Source organism: Mya arenaria, chromosome 6, assembly GCF_026914265.1.
Source record: "Mya arenaria isolate MELC-2E11 chromosome 6, ASM2691426v1".
NCBI classification, from domain to species: Eukaryota; Metazoa; Mollusca; class Bivalvia; order Myida; family Myidae; genus Mya; species Mya arenaria.
In genome coordinates, this window is record NC_069127.1 from 2312685 (window position 1) to 2334670 (window position 21986).

Consider the following 21986-nt stretch of genomic DNA (forward strand, 5'->3'; position numbering starts at 1 on the left):
GTCGCTTGTGAAACTATAACATATAATTATTACGTGATAACTACATTTGATATTTTACTCGAACATTCAATTATTGTCTATTTCAATGAGTGTTTCATTAGTTGTATGTCATTTATAAAAAGAAAATAGAAATCTGGTGATAGTAAATTATATATCAGAGACAACAGTCGACATCAGTGATAAGCACTCTCAAATTATGCACGTAATATCAATTTACGAAGATATGTAATTTTCCTTCATTTAATCTCACCGGTCTGGTGGTGAAATATATTTAGCATTCTGATTAAACAAAAGTAAAGTATAATATTTAGGTAGAAAAATAAAATGGAAAATGTCTAGGGCACAATGGCGCCTTTCCAATATTTATGGTGTGTAATTCCTACAGTTTCATGTTTACAGCTTTGTCTGAAACAAACTGCATATCGTTTCAAATAAATAAGCAAAGGTAAACAATTAACACTGTTGTTCTTAATCATTTTACAAAAAAATAGACTACTTCATGGTCCTGGTTCTATGGAAATAAATGCAGACCACGGTAAGAGGGTTTAAGTATTATATGTGCTTAAGTTAACAGTTTATTCAATTCATTCTTCAAGATGTACAATCCACCAACACAGTTCTTATTAAACATAACATGCATTCGTGAACAAGGAATCATTTCTTGAATATTTAAGTGTTTCTTTTTCTTTTGATTGTTTTCATTTTGTTGAATTGGAGGAAAGATGTATCGATATTTATATCGACTATAAGGGACATGAATAAATGAATAAATGTAACGTCGTTCACCATTTGGTAAAATATTTCAGATATTGATACAGTAGCATACTGTTTCACTATTTCACAGTTAATGATTGTACTTTGTCTGCGAACGAAAATTTCTAGATCTTAATAGATATTTATTTATACGTGAAGACATTTTTTCTTTATTGGTTGATTCCTTAATGATCAATTTAATCATTCAATTTTATTTTAATGTAATTTATCCTCTCATAAAACAGCTCTTAAATGCATCTCCTGCTGTCAATGAAATGAAATCAGCTGCATTCAGAGGATATTGGGAGGACAAACTTAATCTCTAAAATCAATTTTAATAGGTTTCAGAAACAAGATAGATTAAATTAACCTCCCCAAAGTGATTACACATCACAAGAATACGTATAAATGAGGAGGGCGAGACTTTCTGATCTAAATTATCATAACTAATGTGCAAAACAATTCCCATGCATTACTTCATAAGACAGTTCAAGGACTCTTTAAGAAATCGGAGCAATTTTATGGTATCTGTTACTAACAGATATTAAAGAAAAGAAGTCGAAAACTTATTGACAATTAGAAAGTACTTTATTGTAAATCTTAATTGCCTTCTTAGTGTAAATAAATGTAAATTTTAAAAAAATCTTAACAAATAAGCGCTCTAGCTTTTTTTGGTGTTCCAGCTAAATTATATTCAAAACATGAACGATGTCCCAAAACTTGATGGATCAACGCAATTACTCAAATTATTAATAATTAATATTTGCATGTACCATGATAAGCAGCTCAAGTCAACACGGGCGCATACTATATGTTTTTGTATCAAGAAACCTAAGTCTCAAGTTATCAGGCTGTTACACCATTCACTGTTAATATTTTAATTATATCACATGAACAAGGCCAGAAAACAGTTGTTAACACCTCTTACCCATAGTTCACAGATTTTAAACTTGAAATTAGCAAAAAACAGCCACCTAGGCAACATATGTTAATACTCCCACTGTACTGGCAACCGATTGTAGGTATTTTCTAAAGTTCATTGCTAGCAGATGCTGAAGTAATAAATACTGACACCTATACGGCACTAGAAATATATTGCATGCATGAATTACCCAAGCAAGCTGAACCAACAGATGATTAAATCTTCATGGTATTAAGAACGTCTTGCATACATGTATCCTTCATAGCTAGCTGAAGCAACAAGTGAGGATAGAATAGATACCTGAAGCAACAGTCACAGATATATCAGTGGTACTGGGAACCACTTTCAGGCATTTGCCCTCAATAGATAACTGAATTAACAGTTGAAGATACCTCCGTGGTACTGGGAACCACTTTCAGAAATTATTCATCGATAGCATAGTGAAACAGCAGATGCTGATACCCACGTGGAACTTGGAATAACCTGTAGGATTTAATCATCCATATCAAGGTGAAACAATAGATGATGCTACATCCGTGGCGCTGGAAACCACTTTCAGGTGTTTATCATTTATAGCTGGTTGACGTAAAAATAGACTGCTACATCCTCAGTAATGGGAACACTTGCAGACATTTATTATTCATAGCTAGCTGAGGCAACATATACTGATACCTCAACGGTACTGGCAACCACTTCAAGGTGAACATATCACATCAGTGTCTCGATAAAGTCAAAAATAAGTTGATCATATTACTGTCGAATGTTTTTCGTATGCCCGAATGTTGCTACTGTATTCTACATAGCTGGTACACGGCTCGTTCTGATCTATTAAATGCTTTTACAGACTCCTTCAGTCATTAAAAAGTGTGTGGGGTTTTTTTCATTTCAATTAAAAAGTTGTCATTTCTATTTTTAACTTGTTAAAAATGGCAGATTGTGTTGTTTATTTATTTAGCAATGACACCATTGTATTGTACATAATAATGTATATATAACATTATGTATATTTCGGACACAGTTATTTTCAAAACTAAGCGAGTGCTGGCTGTTAACAAATACAGTAGGTTTTAGAAACTTATATACTTAATTTAGTTTTTAGTTTATGTCTTAAATATTATTCTTTTAAGATTTGATTTGAAAAAGTCTTTTGAAATTTCTTGTCGTATTTCAGTATTTTTCTAGTAAGCCTGATGATTCGCCACCAGAACTTTCTACAAGCTGTCTAAGAAGGGGATTAAAGAGATAATACGATTTTACAGCCTTTTAGGTAGTGTAACCCAAAATATGCATTGTCCTAGAAAATTCTATTAGCATCACATTACGTACACAATATCAATGATGAATGCATCTTCCCATCGAGATTTACACATTCCGAAATCGATTGAATTCCCAGTAAAAGTTAAAAAAATTATAGTTGATATACGAATTTTTGTTATGAAATCCATACTGTATAACATTGACCTCCATATGTGACCTTGACCTTGATATAAGAGCACTAACTGTATGCAACACTCAAGACCAAATTCAATAAAATTTTAATATCACAACGGTTATACACATCCACATCGAATTTCACATTACAGACAGAAGAATGGATGGAATGACGAACGGGCGGGCAGGTGTAGATATATTGCCAAAGCATCCAATCTAAAATTTCTGTGGCATACTTGGATTCATGTGCGTTAAAGTATGGCGGTATTTGCCTTTTTGTCATCAAAACCTTGAACATTTTATTTAAAAAACAACAACAAAGAAACATACAATACAGAAACATTGATATGCATAGTGTCGGCATACATGTATAGTCACAAACTATGTACATAGTGTTTATGGTTTATAATTACTATTTTCAATTCGCCAATCTGAATGAAACAGAATAGAGAAATATATCGTTCGTTATTTTATAGGAGGTAGATTCAGTAGTTCATAGATCAACAACGAGTATTCGTTTTTCAAACTGAGATCACATTCGTGAAACAGCTATGACAAACGAGGCACATCGACTACAACTGATATCAGTTAATCACAATTGGTGACCTTCATCGAAACTAAAAAAAGAAGCTTTTTATGGAATAATGGCCTTCAAATATTAAACTCGGATCAACAACACTTACTGGAATGGCGACCTTCATCAATCTTTTGAGAAATCCCACATGTCCAGATTGATGACATTCAAACGAAACCAGAAAAAAATCTCTCTGGTCCGGATTAATGAAATTCAACCAAACTCAGAAATGTGTTCACTTGTCCGTTTTGGTGACATTCAACCATACTCAGACATGTGTTCACTTGTCTGGATGAATTACCTTACAAAATACTCCGTGAAACCCCACTTGTCAAGAGAAATGACCTTCTATGAAAATCGGATATCCCCTCATGTCTAGATTGATAAACTTAAGCTTATCTCGGAGAAATCTCACTAGCCAAGACCAGGGAATTCAACGAAACTCGGGGAAATCCAACTTGTCCGGGTTCATGACCAACAACAGAATTCGTTCAAACCGCATTTGTCCCAATGGGTAACCTTCAACAAAACTCGGTCAAACTTAACCTTTCCGGATTGATGATCTTCAATGAAACTCGGAGAAAACAAAGTTGATATTTAAAACCTTCTATGCAATTTCAAGTCACCCCACTTGTCCAAATGGGTGACCTTCAATGAAACACAGAGAATATCACCCGGTTAGACCTTCAACAATTTATTAAACCATTACAATTCATGAAAAGTTTGAAATCAGACAAAATACAGACCAAACGTTTTACATTTCCCTAAATTAAAGATCCGCTCCTCATCATTTAGAAAACTAGAGTTTTATGCAATTAAACGTATTTTTAATATATTAATTTGCATTTTAAAACTATTTAATTCCAGTAAATATTCTTTGGAGTCAGTTAATAAATTGAAACCTAGGCTATTGCGTAATAAAGACAATACGTTAATTACGTGTCAAAAAAGTGTTCTGTAGGTAGTGGACAGGGTATCAACTTTAAGATTAAGACATTGCGAATGTCTGTGACAAACGGCTAAGCTTTTGTATTTCTCCTGATCACTTTGATTCAAATGCATCTAAAGATCTCTTGAAGCATACGGTATGCAGTTTCTGAAACCTGATAAAGATTGCTGTTTTATTTCCATGACTGTAAATCAAATGTCAGTGATAGAGCCGTTAACAGTCTGTCTACAGCAATATTTTCTGGAACATTAACAGTTTCGCTGGCTTCGATCACACGCCTTTTCAATATATCCAGACAGATGAAATTTCTTACTTTATCCCATACAAATTCTCCCTGGCTGAATAATAAACTCTTAGATCGCAGTCAAAATTTATGTTTATGAGTCCGTTGGTCGGAGTCTCAAATCGAAGATGAGACAAACAAAAACTAAATCATGTCTACTGATTACACCAAGGTTAGGTATTCCACAAACAATGGGGATCGATAATGAAACTACAGCGACCAAGAAAACAAGAACGAAATCATGTTAACTGATTTCAAGCATCTCAGATGCCCAAATGTGGATAAACTGTAATCGAAACTGAAATAAAGCTACCTTACCCATGCGGTAACAATTCTCTGAATCGACCGACCTCACCCATGCAGTTAAGTATCTCGGAAACGGGGTACCTCATCCATGCAATTACATATCTCGGAATCCAGCAACCTCATTCATGCAATAAATCTCTCGGAATCAAGCTTTCTCACCCATAAAGTTAAATCACACGGAATCGTGCTACCTCACTCATGCAGTAAAATATTTCTGTATCGAGCTTCCTCACCCATGTAGTAAGATCACTCGGAATCAAGCTGCCTCATCCATGCAATAAAATCACTCAAAATCGAGCTACCTCACCCATGCAATAAAATCACTAGGAATCAAGCTACCTCACCCATGCAATAAAATCCCTCGAAATCGAGCTCCCTCACTCATGCAATAAAATCACTCGAAATTGAGCAATCTCATCAATGCAATAAAATCACTCGAAATCGAGCTACCTCACCAATGTAATAAAATCACTCGAAATCGAGCAACCTAATTCATGCAATAAAATCACTCGGAATTGAGCTGCCTCACCCATGCAATAAAACCCCATGAAATAGAGCTACCTCAACCATGCAATAAATTCACTCGAAATCGAGCTACCTCACCCATGCAATAAAATCACTGGAAATCGAGCAACTTCATCCATGCAATAAAATCAATCGAATTAAAGCTACCTCATCCATGCAATAAATTACTCGAAATCGAGCTTACTCGCCCGTGCATTAAAATTACTCGAAATCGAGCTACCTCATCCATGCAATAAAATCACTCAAAATCGAGTACCCACCCATGCAATAAAATCATTCGAAATCGAGCTACCTCACCCATGCAATAAAATCCCTCGAAATCGAGCTACATCATCCATGCAATAAAATCACTCGGAATCGAGCAACCTAATCCATGCAATAAAATCACTCGGAATCGAGCTACCTCATCCATGCAATAATTCCCTCGAAATCGATCTAAACATCCATGCAATACTTTTTTCGGAATCGAGCTGCCTCAGCCAAGCAATAAAATCACTCGGAATCTAGTTACCACAATTATGCTGTAAAATCACTTGGGAATTGACATTGGTTTGCAAAACACAAACAGAAATGCTATTTTTTTATTGCCACTGAGTAAGACATTGGTTTTTATTAATATCATATTTGTTTACTGTTAACAATATTCAACATATTTTGAATGAACTTAATAGCATTTCCATGTTTATAGAGTCATATTTTATGTAAAGCCATACTCGAGGATATTGGTTTTTAAGGTCTCGGAACTTCATTGCTTTTCCTTAACGTCAGTCGGGTTTTCAATTTAACAACAAATTTCTAATTTGTAATCAAATCTGCCCCACAAACTATAATTGTCAATATGATGAATTCATTTGCGTTCAGGGAAATAAGTGAAAGGCGAAAGTTAATCTGTAAAATTATCTTTATTGAGTTTCAGAAACAAATGAAATAACGTTTGTATTAGAACATTTCACTCGGTGTATCAAATTCATCACTTATAATGTTAGAGAAGTTAAAAAGAATGGAATGCCAAACGTTGTGTATCTCTTGTTTAAGCTTTAGCCTTGTACTTCAAAACAGGGACTTCGCTAAGTGCTTTATTTTAGTACAAGAAAGGTCGGTTGGAACGGACCGCCTGATTTTATTTTTTATCAATTCACATTACTGAGCAAGATATTGAGTGACAAGGAACATGTATAGTCTTATTATTTGATCGTATAATGTAAAAAAACGATTACAAAAAATACGGAGTCAAAAGTTTAGGGCAACTACAAACTATGTGAACTTATATGCAATATGCCAAGGTATAATCAAATGGTTACCTAGTATGCATTAACTTGAGTTCTGGAGTATATTTAATACCGCCGTACTAACTAACAATATTAAAAAATGTCTATTTATAAAATTTCAATTAAAACAAGCAATCACAGACTGACATATTCCAGGCCGAAATAATTAGAGAAGAATTTTAAGTGCTTGATAGATGCGGAGAAGTGACAAGTACATGTATATGCTCCGGACAACAAATAAGTAAAAAAATCACTAACAAAGTAATAGTGTTTATCTCTAAATGAAGTTTTAATTATAAAACATTTACATTAACAAATGGCAACTAGCTCTTAAAGTTATGGTTTTTCGCAATTTCTCTTATCATTTATTTTCAAGTCGGCCTCGCGCAATCGGTTAAAATGAGTGTTATCGTAGCGTTTTAATTTCTGCACGTGAAAGACGATGAAAGCATAAAGATGTTTTCAGTTTCCCCAAAACATCATATTTATTCTCCATTTATCGTAGAACGTTTTTCCTCGAAGTTATGAATATTCAAACACAAACATGAACAAGGGATAAACTTAGCAGTGACACATTTGAAGACGCAATTTGCGTAGCAAGCACTTTTCAGGAGGACACAAAAGCCAAAAGCTGTCAGAAAATTTATACATATTAATATCAATTATAAGCAAAACAGAGGGAGGCGCAGATACATTTATGTACATATGCATATGTTTCCGACAATGAACAAAACAATCGTCGCTGCTAGATATGTATGTCATAATATGGAGGTGGTATGTATAATTAATAAATATAAATTAGGCTTGGAGTTTGAACTCACATTTTTAATATTCTTTGCTAAAAAAGGCTAGTAGACTTTTCTCTTCAATCTATGCGAACTAAATGTATGTATTCTCTCGCAGACCGTTTACTGACATGATCACCATAAAACATCGTCACAACTCTATCCCGCAAGAGACCCACATTTTCTTATGCAAGTTTATAAAAACAGCATAGACATGTAATAACAGTCTTTCTCTTCAATAGATTTTCGAAAATGATTGTTTCATATAAAATGATATGTATAATCAAATATAGCCAAGAGAGAAGGTCTATATCATGCTCTGACATTATTTGACATACTTCAAACTAATCCGTCTCTAATACTCGGATGTTGACCTGCAAGATTGCCTCAAACCTCAATTACCTAGAAATTTGTATTATGTCACTGTTCTGCTTTCCCAGATTTAGCAATTTGCATATATATTGAATAAGATTATCCAAACTGGTCCATAGGCCTGGGTAATTACGTTCTTGTATATAAAAAACAGAACACAGAAACCATGATATACTTTGCAGACTGGACTACAATTTAAGGTCTTGTTTCCAATTTTTAAGCGTTATTTGAGCTGTTTTACGTAGATCGACTCACTTTAATGTATTCAGAAAACAACCTACATTTTCAGCCAATCCAATTGCACATAGGGAATCATTAAGTACTAGTCTTAATCAATAAGAATTTTAACTTTCGCAGGTGTTTAAAGGTCCGCCCCCTGCCATTCATCCGATACACACTTCCTGATCATCAGATTTGGCGTTAACGTCGTGTCAGCCAATGCTACTAAGTTAGTTAGATAACCTTGAGTAATATCTTGACAAATAATAAGGGCTCGTTCTCTACGCTCAGTCCGCCCTTTCTTAATTATTAAGATTTTTACATAAACTAAGCATATCACATAGAACATCTATACTGTATTGAATAGTATACAATTTGTACATTTCAGTGAGATATCGACCTGATGCAGCGATATCGACCGAGTTCGTATCACCTTATTGAGTGAAACTGAAATGCATCAATTGGTTTATTATTAACTGTAATATCGAACTCGTTTTAATGAAGGATTCTAGTTCTGACATAATAATATGATATCTAACACAAAATTTTACAAGGTGGTGTGACAAAGGTTTACTCTCTTTCAAAACTGTTTAATGGCTGTCCCAGTCCAAAATATGTGTCTAAAACATAAATAAAGCATGTTAAATATTCCATAAGGTTATTTAAGAAAAATTAATATAAACTTTTCTCCGATTTTCATTATGCTGTCAAAATCAATGACAAACGAAATGAAAACATATATCTGCTAATCAGAGTCATCGAACAGTAATTAGGATACAACCAATGAGTGCGTGCCATATTTGGGTTCGAAACATTTAATCTGACACTATTAGCAATTTTTGTCATTTAGTATCGAGAAATTCAATCGCTAGTCAATTTTTCCTTTGCCGGATGTGACGGTTAGTTCGTTCCCCTGCGATTTCAGGCGTGGGTAGTTTCGCCCAGGTCATTACGTGTTTAGACCACGTTTCATCCAATGAGAACCTATATTAACTATAACTGAATAAATCTCATAATCCATGACATGCATAAGAAATTCGGCCATACAGCAGTGATAGATTTGATAATATAATATGAACAAACGCGTATGCATTTACAGGGGTTCAGAATCAGCATACTCCACGTTTAAAGGCACAAGTGCCTAGGACCAGCATACTCCCTGATCATGTTTAAAGGCACAAGGCTCGAGGACCAGCATACTTCCTGATCATGTTTAAAGGCACAAGCCTCAAGGACCAGCATACTCCATGATCATGTTTAAAGGCACAATGCTCAAGGACCAGCATACTCCCTGATAATGTTTAAAGGCACAAGGCTCGAGGACCAGCATACTCCCTGATCATGTTTAAAGGCACAGGGCTCGAGGACCAGCACACTCACTGATCATGTTTAAAGGCACAAGGCTTGAGGACCAGCATACTCAATGATCATGCTTAAAGGCACAAGGCTCGAGGACCAGCACACTCCCTGATCATGTTTGCAGGCACAAGTTTCAAGAACCAGCATACATCATGATCATGTTAAAAGGCACAGGGCTCGAGGACCAACATATTTTTAGATCATGTTTAATAACACAAGGCTCGAGGACCAGCATACTCCCTGATCAAGTTTAATGGCACAAGGCTCGAGGACCATCATACTCCCTGATCCTGTTTACTGGCACAAGGCTCGAGGACCAGCATACTCCCTGATTATGTTTAATGGCACAAGGCTCGAGGACCATCATACTCCCTGATCATGTTTAATGGCACAAGGCTCGAGGACCATCATACTCCCTGATCCTGTTTACTGGCACAAGGCTCGAGGACCAGCATACTCCCTGATAATGTTTAATGGCACAATAATTAATTCCCGAAAAAAGTACACACTATGAATATTCGAACAAATATTGGCAATGGAAAGATGGAAAGATCTTGGTGAAACATGCAGCCTGATTATATGGCACCTGTATGTCATGTAAAAAAAACTACACCGTTCATTGTTCGATCCCAGTTTGTGTGAACTGCCCGAGATTAGACTATAATGATTTTCAGAAAAAAAATCCCGAACGAAAAAAAAATACTTTCACAGGAAACACATTTTGCAGCTGACTAAAACCTGTTCATGTTATTATGATCTAGAAAAACGCTTGGAGGCAGTGCTTTTTATATCTTGTTCTTTTTTGGTCAGAAGAAGTAAACAGTCAAGAGAATGTTTTATTGTTATGAAGCAGTGTTTAGCACCAACACAATTTAGATAGCAACTTCAAATGTAATTAATATTTCTAACTCATTTCTCAACTCGTAATTTGACGATGGCATTAGAAATCTATAGAAAATACTTTAATGACTGTTCCAGAAGAAGCAGAGCATGTTAAATTTTAGCGCTTACTTAGATTTACAGACAGAGGAAATAATAAAGAGAAAGTGCACGTCCTCGAAAGAACATTCAAACTTTATATGCAATAAATACTAGTAGTTGTTTTTAAATGGTTACATATTCATCAAATGCATAGTCCAAAGAGTGTTGCCTCCAAAAGTAGTACACGTGTACACAAAACCGTAAGAAAATCATACTGATCAATGAAAAACACGGCGTCGATGTACATAAATGATCATTTAGAGTGTGTTTAAATGAAGAAAACAACAACAACAAAACTTTGAAAATCTAATATGGACATTCGAGTGTCAACTTAAGGCTAACATAATGTGTTTATTTACCGGGATTTTCTTATTCTAAATCAAAATTGAACATTTATATAAACGGTTAAAACCATAAGCTTCAATCAAGACTATTGATAGATCAATATATCAATTACATGTATAATGTATATGCTACTGAACCACCGTACCTGATTTCTCATAGGGATATCAACTAATATACATGTACAACCACAACAGACGAGCTTGTGATATCTTGTCCTTTGATACAAATCGTCCTGGATGAGTGCCCTGCCGCGAATATAATACAGACTCCAAACTCTGGCAATATATATTGCTGATTTTCTTGACCGTAAATCACAAGTGTCAATGATTTGGCTGTTTATAGAAATGAGTAATGGTATGGTTGTTTACAGCAGTGTGTTGTAACAATAGGTGTAACAAGTTACAACGGCTCCAGCCACAATACCTTTTTACAGATCCAGACTATGTAATCTAATCACTTTACTCATAAAATGGTCCTTGAAAGGTCAGTATGCGGATCTTTATGTATGTTTAATATTGTTTTGCCTATGTATTTTCGTTAACGCTCTATGTGAAACTAATGAAAACATGCTTTGTTGGCAAATTTGGGTCAATGCTACTTACGTGAAAGAATACAGGAGCATAACAACTAAATGCTAATGATCTTCCGTAATTGTTTTTTTAGTCGATCAACAGGAATTTTTGTGTCATATTTTGGCTATTTCGGGTTTTCAACAAGGCAAAAACGTGATTATCCATTATGTGAGGAGAAAATGCGGTAGTGGCGAAGCGAAAATGCAACAATGCGCATACCTTAGTATCTGCAATCAAGCGGGGTGAAAATGCGGCAGAGGCGAGGCATAAATCCAACAATTCCCATACGTGAATATCCGACATATAGCGGGTTTAAAGTGTTGTAGAAAATATAGGTTTTCCATGATCACGAGTGAAATTAATTTCGGTATAACACTGTAATCAACAAGTCTCTTTCATGTTTATTTTTGGAGTTGTATTAGTATTTTATATTATTTTTCGCAATACACACCCTTTTAAAGTGGGATGTCCCTCACGCAAATTTATAGCTGATGACGTACATGTAGCTGTAAGTTTTCTGTGTTCAACAATCAGAGCCCAGTCAACACTTTACGAATGATACACATGGTAAAAGTTCAACAAATATCATACTATATTTAAAATTAATGGATTGGGTTACCGCCTATACATTTTTACTGGAAACTGTGTAAGAACTCACTGTCCATCATCTAAACAGTCCAACACTTTATAAATATCTGATCGCAGACCGTTGTTCGACAAAACACAAGACTATGAACAGTCTCTCGATGAAGAAGTTGTTATTTTGAAGAATGGAGATCATGAAAACTTGATGCGTGTTATGAAAATATCAAATGAGGAAGCTATGTACTGGGCTTGACGTTCTAGCTGAGACTTTCCCGACATTTCTGACACCCGGTAAAAAGATATAGACCTCGCCTACCAAAATAATGTAAATAATGCCAAAGGTTTGCATTCTCTGATTTAGTCATTAGCATATATATTGAAAAAGTAGATCAAAAAATGAGCTACAAATAGGTCAGGGAAACCAACTTCTTGTTTCTAAAATCAGAACAGTAACAGCATATATGATTAATCTAAGCAGGCATTAAAGCTGCACTAGCAAAGATTAGCTGACTTTTTTTTGGTCTCGGAATCAGCTGATTTTGGCATCAATGCTTTCAACTCATTCATATAAGGTAACTCACAATAGAACTGCGATCTGATCTTTTACCAGCTCTATATCACCGGTTTTCACACATTTAAGCGAATTTTGACAAAAACTAAAACGTTGTCAAAACGGTCAATCTGTACATATGTGAGAGTGATCTTTGACCCTTTCGATGCCAAAGTTTAAATACCCAAGTATGTAGCCCGCAAAGATAGCAGCATTGGTCAGGTGTGGGGAACAAATACCATTAATACTGCTACACTGCAATACAAAAGAGCATACCTCAAGTTATTTTACTTTATTATTGGATACAATGAACTACTTTTAAAATCAATAACGAATAATAGGCAATAAATTGTTGGATTTCTCGACCGTTTAATATTTTCAAACATTGTTTTCACAAAAGTGTTTGTGCATCCAAGTTCTCCAAGGCAAGTGCAGTTTGTGCTAAATAAACATGATGCATTTTTTTTTAGATAATTCAGGTTTATTGGACAGGTGGTGAGACTTATCTTGGATGCCTAATTAAGTATTAGAACAAATACATGTAAAGTTAAAGCATGATCAACCCTGACCAATACTGCCAACTATGGTCATCCCTTACCAATACTGCAAACTATGGTCAACCCTGACCAATACTGACAGCTATGGTCATCCCTGACCAATACTGCCAACTATGATCATCCCTGACCAATACTGCCAACTATGGTCAGTCTGACCAATACTGTCAGCTATGGTCATCATTGACCAATACTGCCAACTAAGGTCATCCCTGACCAATACTGCCAGATATGGTCATCCCTGATCAATACTGCCAATTATGGTCAACCCTGACCAATACTGACAGCTATGGTCATCCCTTACCAATACTGCAAACTATGGTCAACCCTGACCAATACTGACAGCTATGGTCATCCCTGACCAATACTGCAAACTATGGTCAACCCTGACCAATACTGACAGCTATGGTCATCCCTGACCAATACTGCCAACTATGATCATCCCTGACCAATACTGCCAACTATGGTCAGTCTGACCAATACTGTCAGCTATGGTCATCATTGACCAATACTGCCAACTAAGGTCATCCCTGACCAATACTGCCAGATATGGTCATCCCTGATCAATACTGCCAACTATGGTCAACCCTGACCAATACTGACAGCTATGGTCATCCCTGATCAATACTGCCAACTATGGTCAACCCTGACCAATACTGCCAACTATGGTCATCCCTGACCAATACTGCCAACTATGGTCATCCTTGACCAATACTACCAACTATGGTCATCCCTGACCAATACTGCCAACTATGGTCATCCCTTACCAATACTGCAAACTTTGGTCATCCCTGACCAATACTGCCAACTATGGTCATTCCTGACCAATACTGCCAACTATGGTCATCCCTGACCAATACTGGTCACTATGGTCAGCAGTTTAGGGTTCTCGCTATTATTTTGGAAATCTATGAAATGATATTATATTGACTAAACCTGTTGCTTGGATGTCGACTATTTTTAAACGATTTATAAAAATCATCGAAAAAGTGACTTCAATGATATCATTTCTGATATTAGTATGATAGCAATATCGGACATCAAGATCATTCAGAACATACATTATTTATAGTCGCGCATGCAAGGTTGAACACTTAATTGGGATTGGGTATCCACATTTCAACTAGTTTTGCATCTATTTCGTTTTCCTATCTAAGTAATTAATTCAATAAAATACAAGTTCAATTTTCAGAGTTGTATTTATTAAGTTTCCTATAAATCGGAGTTGTCTTTTATTTTGCTTTAATTTTTAGGATGTTTTTTATGTGGATGTCAAGTAAAATGGTCATTTTTGCGTTTTCAGTTTTAAGGTATTAGCCATGTAATAAAACTCTGGAAACATCGGGTAACATCGACATATATCGCCACTCGCCGTAACAGATCGCGACGAACATCAGGCGTATTCGGCCTGTACCGGATGTTGCTATTTTTAGAAACAGAAGGTATTTCCCCGCTATTCATAGGTCATTAATGGAATTTCTACATTGCAGTATTTGGAAACTCTGTGATGCATTTCTCATGAATACACGTTTAAAATAAATAAACACTTAATGTGCACGCTGGCAGTTGATTACGATACATCTAACAACTTGAGTCATTACAGTAAAACATTGATTATAAGTGATTTATACGAGTAAGAGAAGATTTTCTGTCGAAAAAACGAACTGTCAACAGCATGGAACTGGGATATTCAGATATTCGTATCAAAGGGCTATGAATGTAAGTATCCTTGAGCAGTTTTGTACGTTGATGTTTGTTTTTTAATTTATCTTTGGAATTCTTAAATCATTTTTGTTAGCTAAATGTTTAGACAGCGTGTTCATATTTTACACGTACTGACTACTCATGTACATGTTACATATTTATATATATGTACTTATGTATATGTTACATATTTTTATATGTATTTACGTACATTATTTATTTATATGATATGAGTATGTAATCTTTAATTTGATTGTTATATTTTAGAAAAATATTAGACTTAAAATTGTGTTAAAAAAGAAGTGTTTTGGTAAGTGACCTATTTCTAACATACCATAATACATGTACATAGCCGTTATTTGTTTACAAAATGCATATTTTCAAAAATTAAATTTCAAAATTAACTTGTGAGAAAAAGTAGTACATGGTTTGGGGCTTGAAGCCACAACTGCTTGGACACTAGCGACATTCATTTGCTTGGTGTAGGTCTCGTTAAAACCCCAGACTGTTGTAAATGATTATCAACCGTACGCACAACAACTACATATTTGTACCTACCAACCCTTACTCTTGGCTAAAACGGATATTAGTGCAGAATGTATAATACTTGTGCATTTGTATTTTATGGTGGTAGTTTATGTTGGTTGATAATCAGAAGTCTAATTTCTTTCAGGCAGGAAAATGGCTGAATATTACTAAGTCACCAACACTGGGTTATGAAGAATTCCAGCCTGCATTAAATATTATGTTGGATCCTTGAGACAGATTTGACAGCCATGTCTATCCACAAGGCAGTGGCATCTGATAGAGATGATGTGAGTATTTCATATAAAACATATATGACTTGGTTTTTGTTTTTATAAACCCACTGTATTCAATAATCAAGTGGTGGTGGTTGTGGTGGTGGTAGTGATGATGATGATGATGGTGGTGGTGATGATGATGATGATGATGATGATGATGATGAATTTTATTGATAAATTTAATAATTTTCTTTATATATATATATGTATGTATCAGCTTGTTTTTGTGTGTTTTAGTTATCTATACTAATTAGTTAGAAAGGCTTTAAAGTACATCTTTTTTCCTTTACAGCACTAAGCATTCTGGATGGGTAAAGTACCTGAAGGGGCATGAAAACCAAATCAGCATTGACTCAACATTGAGTAGTTATCATCTGTGCTCTCACTACAAGTACAAACGCATGGGAACAGACCAAACTTCAAATGTTTAAGAGTGAAGAATTATTGTGAAAAAATCTAAATGTTAGAATACCAATGACAAAATAAGACAGATAGACATCAAATTACCCACAGAGATTGTTTACATGTTATAATATTAAAAAGACATTAGTTGAGAATTTTCACTCTGACATTTTTGGAGGGGCATTAACGCCCACTTAGTGTTCTTGTTTCTTTACATATTTTAGTTTAAAAGTACACTCATTGTTTTAAACTCTGTATTCTGAGTTAGTATTATAATTAAATTCATTTAATTGAAAAAGTACATTTTATGAATAAGTCCATTTAAGCTTTATAAATTTTTACAAGAAAAAGATTGATTTTTAAGAGTTTTATTAGCTATAAAAATGTATGGTTACATGACATTATGTATATTTTCTTCAAAACTGGACGGTAAACTATCATAAATTGTCTTCTAAATTGTTCAATAGACATCATAGATAATATTTAAAATGATTTCAGCAACTTGCCTTATATTTAACTATTTTTTATGAATTTTGTAAAACTGCTATATTTTTTCAAACATCGAAATACTGCTCTGTTCCGAAGACTCACAAGATCAATCAAAATGATTTTTTTCCATGTGTATCAATAATTTGTTCGTTTGAACTTTAGTTTTCTGTTAACTGAAGTATTATTTTACCAGAAACTGTTGTGTATATTTCATTATCTCTGATAATGCGAAAAAAATCAAATATAGACAAAATATTTACTTGTCGCTCTTTATAGCCCTTGGAGTTTGGGGGTGGGTGTAATGAAACATAAATAACTTTTTTAATTCACGGTAAAAAATCTTCAAAATTTGGATAAAAGTCCCATAGTGTACCTTGATTATAACTATGTTGTCGGTTAAAGCTTTTATAAAAGTGTGTATTACGCGGCTAATACCTTAAGCATTCAATTCTGGCTTTTCACAAATTGTTGTTTATTTTGTTTTTAAATTCTTAGTCAGGGAGTACATGCATATTTATACCAATATCTCCGTTTCATGCCAAATCTTCACACATTTAGTCCTATTATCCTGTTCTTAGCCAAGTTAATTTGAATATGAACATGAACAACAGTTTCGAATCCAAATATAGATTTATTCTCCTGCTGTTAAACAGACGTTGCAAAATTAGAATTTTCTTCCTCATAGTTTCCAAGGACATAACAGCTATAGTTTTAAAATGTATCATGTGTGTGCACTTTTTGCCATAATTACTTCACAGCTGAGCTAAAATTTTCATCCGGTATTATTATACCTTGATGATTTTCTAAGATGTTTATACTAACAAGTGTAGAACAAAAACCCCTACCACCCATAAATCAACCGAAGTCGGTACGTCGTGGGATTCTGGTCATGACGTGGCCGACCAAATTCCCACTTCGAGGCAACGTGGAAACCCTGACGTCAGTGCGACGTGGAATTACGACGTGGGATACTCGTCAGGCTCATGTCTATGTAAATGAATTTCCATCTGATATTAACTTAATTATCCCCATTTTAATTATTTAGAAAATGATCAAGTAGTTTATGAAACAAATATTAAAACGGTAAATAAGTTGCGTTTATAGAGTTTAATGTTTAGCTGTAGACTATAAATATTCTGTGTCTGACAGCTTATGCATTAAGCCTGTAAAGCTTACGTTTTAAGCCTGCATCTGCGTCTGGCACAGCGCGTCTAGCCTACTGAGAAACAGTGGTTAGAAATGTGTTCAAGTATGTTACGTTGAAAAATGGAGAAAAGTTCATCTATATAAAACATATATATATAACCACGAGAAATCCGAAAGAATGTCGAACCGCTTCGACGCCGGGTTTTGACGCCATACAACTTCAAAGTCTCACGTGAAACATACGTCGGAGTCTGACGTCTAAGTGACGTCAAACGATTGCTTGATGCACTTTATGCAGACTTACAGAATCCTCTGACAACCCCCACCCCCCAAATATCTGCAGACAAACCAATTCCCTGCCCCTACCACTTTCTGCAGAACGCACGAAATCAACCCACCTCTTTCTGCAGAGGGACAAAATCCCCTGACAACCCCCACCACTTTCGGGATAAGGGTCGTCTGTCTCCTCTACACTTGCATCTCATTCAGGTTTCATTAATAGCAGTACTTGGTCAGTTACAACATTGACACATCTGATAGATGCGTGTGTGTTTTGCTAACGGTCTTTGGGGAAAGAAATATACTGTGAGATAAGGGATTATGTAGGCACTTTATTCAATCAGTCATAAATGTCAACTAATTATTATAAATTTGTATATGAATTAAATATAATATAAAACTGCTTAGTGATAATTTTACATGTAAACTCCTGAAATTCAATTCCGTCTGAGTGTATAAGACACTTCGTGGAAAAAAAATAATCTTGTTACACTAGAGGGATATATAAATGTACATAATAACACATGGAAATTAAATATGCATAACTACATGCATATAATCATAAGCAATGTAATACTAGAAGAGTTTTCTGTTAATGTATATATATTTCTTGTCAAGAAAGAAAAATACAACAAAATAAACATCAAAATAATGCTGTATCATTTCCTGTAGCAATCAGCTTGATTGTTGATGTAAAAAAATCTGTTCTGATAAATCTTCCAAATAAAGGAGAAATCAGACCTAAAAAATATAGTTGATTTTACAGAATTTGTTCTGAATAATATCTTAAATGAAAGTTTACCCAAAAGACCAAAATTCTGTCTCGAGTTGATTAAGCAGAAACTGATCTAAATAATCATTTGTGTACTCAAGTGCACTTGAAATACCTCAAGGAAATTTGTACTTTCAAGGCACAGAAATTCATTGAAAGATTACAAACAAATATGTAAGAAGTATCAAAAAATAAAAATAAGCTCTAAACTTTAACCAACCTTTTCCCAAACCAAGGCTTTTTAAACCCTAAACCTTACAGAATAATATTAATTTACAAAGAAGTTTTGGAATATGAGGGCTAAAAATAGCAACGTATGTGATAGAGTAATGTTGTAAACTCTAGCCTCCAGTAAGGCAAAAAACATCAAAACTTACTTGTATTATTTCCTTGCACAACAGCTTTATATATATATATATATATTTATATTAAACCCCGTTGGCTCGAACTCGCTTGGCTCAAATTCATCGTTTGTTCGAACTGGATGCTAATGACCGATTTCTATATACTGAATGTAAGCATCCCTGCCTGGCTCGATTTTTTGAGGCTCGAGGTATTTTCACCGGTCCCTGGGGGTTCAAGCCAACGAGGTTTCGACTGTATAGATATATATCTATTACAATTCTTTGAATTTAGTTTACTAATGTTTGTGATCATGTATGCATAATTTTACATGTAAACTCCTGAAATTCAATTCCGTCTTCGTGGAAAAAAAATAATCTTGTTACACTACAGGGATATATAAATGTACATAATAACACATGGATATTAAATATGCATAATTACATGCATAAAATCATAAGCAATGTAATACTAGAAGAGTTTTCTGTTTAAATGTAGATATATTTCTTGTCAAGAAAGAAACATACAACAAAATAAACATCAAAATAATGCTATATCATGGTTTGTTCGAACTGGATGCTAATGACCGATTTCTATATACTGAATGTAAGCATCCCTGTCTGGCTCGATTTTTTGAGGCTCGAGGTATTTTCACCGGTCCCTGGGAGTTCAAGCCAACGAAGTTTCGACTTATAGAAAGAATATATATATATATATATTTCAATTCTTTGAATTTAGTTTACTAATGTTTGTGATCATGTATGCAGTATTTCGACATTAATGAAAATGAAGAAGCAAAATATATTCAAAAGTAAAGAATAACAATTTCTTGAAGAACAAAAATATATATACTTATATAAGAAAATAGTGTGTGGAACACATAAAACAACATCGTGTTGATGTTTTTCATACAAAAGCAGAAAAAGTTCAAATCATACAAGGAAACTTCAACTAACAGTACATGGAAACAAGTTCATGATTTAAAATGTCACTCGAAATCTTAACAAAATAACAGTCTTTCTTTAAAGCGCACTTTACCATATACACTTAAATGTTATCAACAGTGATATAGCTGAAGGTTGTGTATTGTAGGACTTGGATGAATACATTCATTATGTTTCCTCTAGGAGTTTCAGAAGCCGATGAGTTTAACAGCAATGATCTGGAAGGGTTTAATTGTGAAAGTGATGCTGTTTTCTGTGTGGGTCAGGTCCACTTGGTCTTCTTCGCCTTTCAGCTTAAGCTCCAACCCATCCACCCTGCAATGTGGAATAGTCCATTCACACAGAACTGAATATGTTGGAAGTTTATAGCACTGATTTAAGGTAACTTACTGGAATAATTGATTTTGGTTTCCCAGTGAACAAACCCCCTATTATTTTTGTATCATTTGAAAGGTTTCTGTCTTTTACTGAAATGATTTAACAAACGTGGTTTTCTTGCCTGCAAATATTAAATAATATGTCATTTTATTGCTGATCTCAGTCTAAAGAAAGAGCAACTATATTAACTGTAATATCTTTACAGGATGTACGGCATTCTTTTGTTTCAAATATTAGCTATCAGCAAAAATAGCTGTCAATAAATACCAAGTTCGTATAGGGTCACTGGGCATCAACAATTGGTAGAGGTTTATTCAATTTAGCCAAATTACTCTCTTAGTTCTAATTTTGAAAAAAAAACACATCTTGATTATCACAAAAAATATCCTTTAATAATGCACTTTTACTCCAAGATAAGATTTACCACAATTAAAACAATTGTTTTAATATGCCAGAAGGTATGTATAGGGTGAAGAAATGTCGAAAACAATGGTTCTTATGAAGGATACCGAGTTTATTTTGAAAGAGATGTGCAGAAAACACGGTTTTCTACCTTATGAGACAATAGTAAATCACAGTAAATCTTTTAGCATTCACAAATCATTTAATATTTTTGCGTTTCCAGCTATTATACAATTTTGTTATCAGTAATTAGTATATTCCATCAATGCATTATTTATTAAGGGGTTAAAGGCTTATCACTCAAAATTTATATTTGTTTTACATGTGCATTTATTGATTTTGAATGAGAGTGTCACTTTGAAAGTCTTAGAACTAAAAAAAATGAAAAACAATACACACACCTTTCAAAATAAAAAAAGTGTGCTTAGCTTGATCCTGTACGAAGAGACTGAATTCGGTAGAAATCAAGGCCAGTTTATTAAGGAGCATTACTTACAAACCATTTGAGTGAGGTTTATGGAACTTGCTACATTTAGTAACACTAAATAATGTTCGTATGTACTTTTAAAGTAAACAGTTTGATGTGGCACAGTCGCATAGCCATTCATTTTGTATCAACTCAACTATACTTTATTGAAAATAAAGGCCTCCGGCCCAGAATACAACATAACATTGTAAATAGTATAATAATTGAAACAGTGCCCCCTTGCTATCTCGATTATCTATCGGTTTTCAATAGCAATCATTATTTTTGAAACATAGTATGCTACTTGCTTTAAAGTGTATGCATCTTGGGAACTCATTAGGTTAATAAATGTTGACTGACATGTCTGACCATTGAACCAATTAAAAAGGTAATTTGCTCTTATTTCCCCGTATTGAGGACACTTAAAAAAGGCATGATACTCATTTTCAATGATCTGTACGTTCAGACGTGTGAGACAATAAAAACAGATGCGATCATTACGCTGAACATAATAATGTCTGCCTAA

The 21986-nt window shown here is 34.4% G+C and overlaps 1 protein-coding gene and 1 long non-coding RNA gene across 5 annotated transcripts in view; one reads left to right on the forward strand and one right to left on the reverse strand.

Annotated features, from left to right (window-relative positions):
- Window positions 1-14715: 14715 nt before the first annotated feature.
- LOC128236420 (uncharacterized) lies at window positions 14716-17085 on the forward strand. Its single transcript, XR_008261349.1, has 3 exons — window positions 14716-15052; window positions 15711-15852; window positions 16133-17085. It is a non-coding gene; the product is annotated as an uncharacterized LOC128236420 (long non-coding RNA).
- A 1383-nt stretch (window positions 17086-18468) lies between these two features.
- The window catches only part of LOC128238726 (alpha-mannosidase 2C1-like), a 70615-nt gene continuing 67097 nt past the window's right edge, over window positions 18469-21986 (reverse strand). For all 4 annotated transcript variants that reach the window (XM_052954914.1, XM_052954911.1, XM_052954912.1 and 1 more), the window contains one exon: window positions 18469-20529. In XM_052954914.1, the coding sequence (XP_052810874.1) occupies window positions 20403-20529 (127 nt within the window). In that variant the 3' untranslated portion in view covers window positions 18469-20402. The remainder of the gene's footprint in view (window positions 20530-21986) is intronic.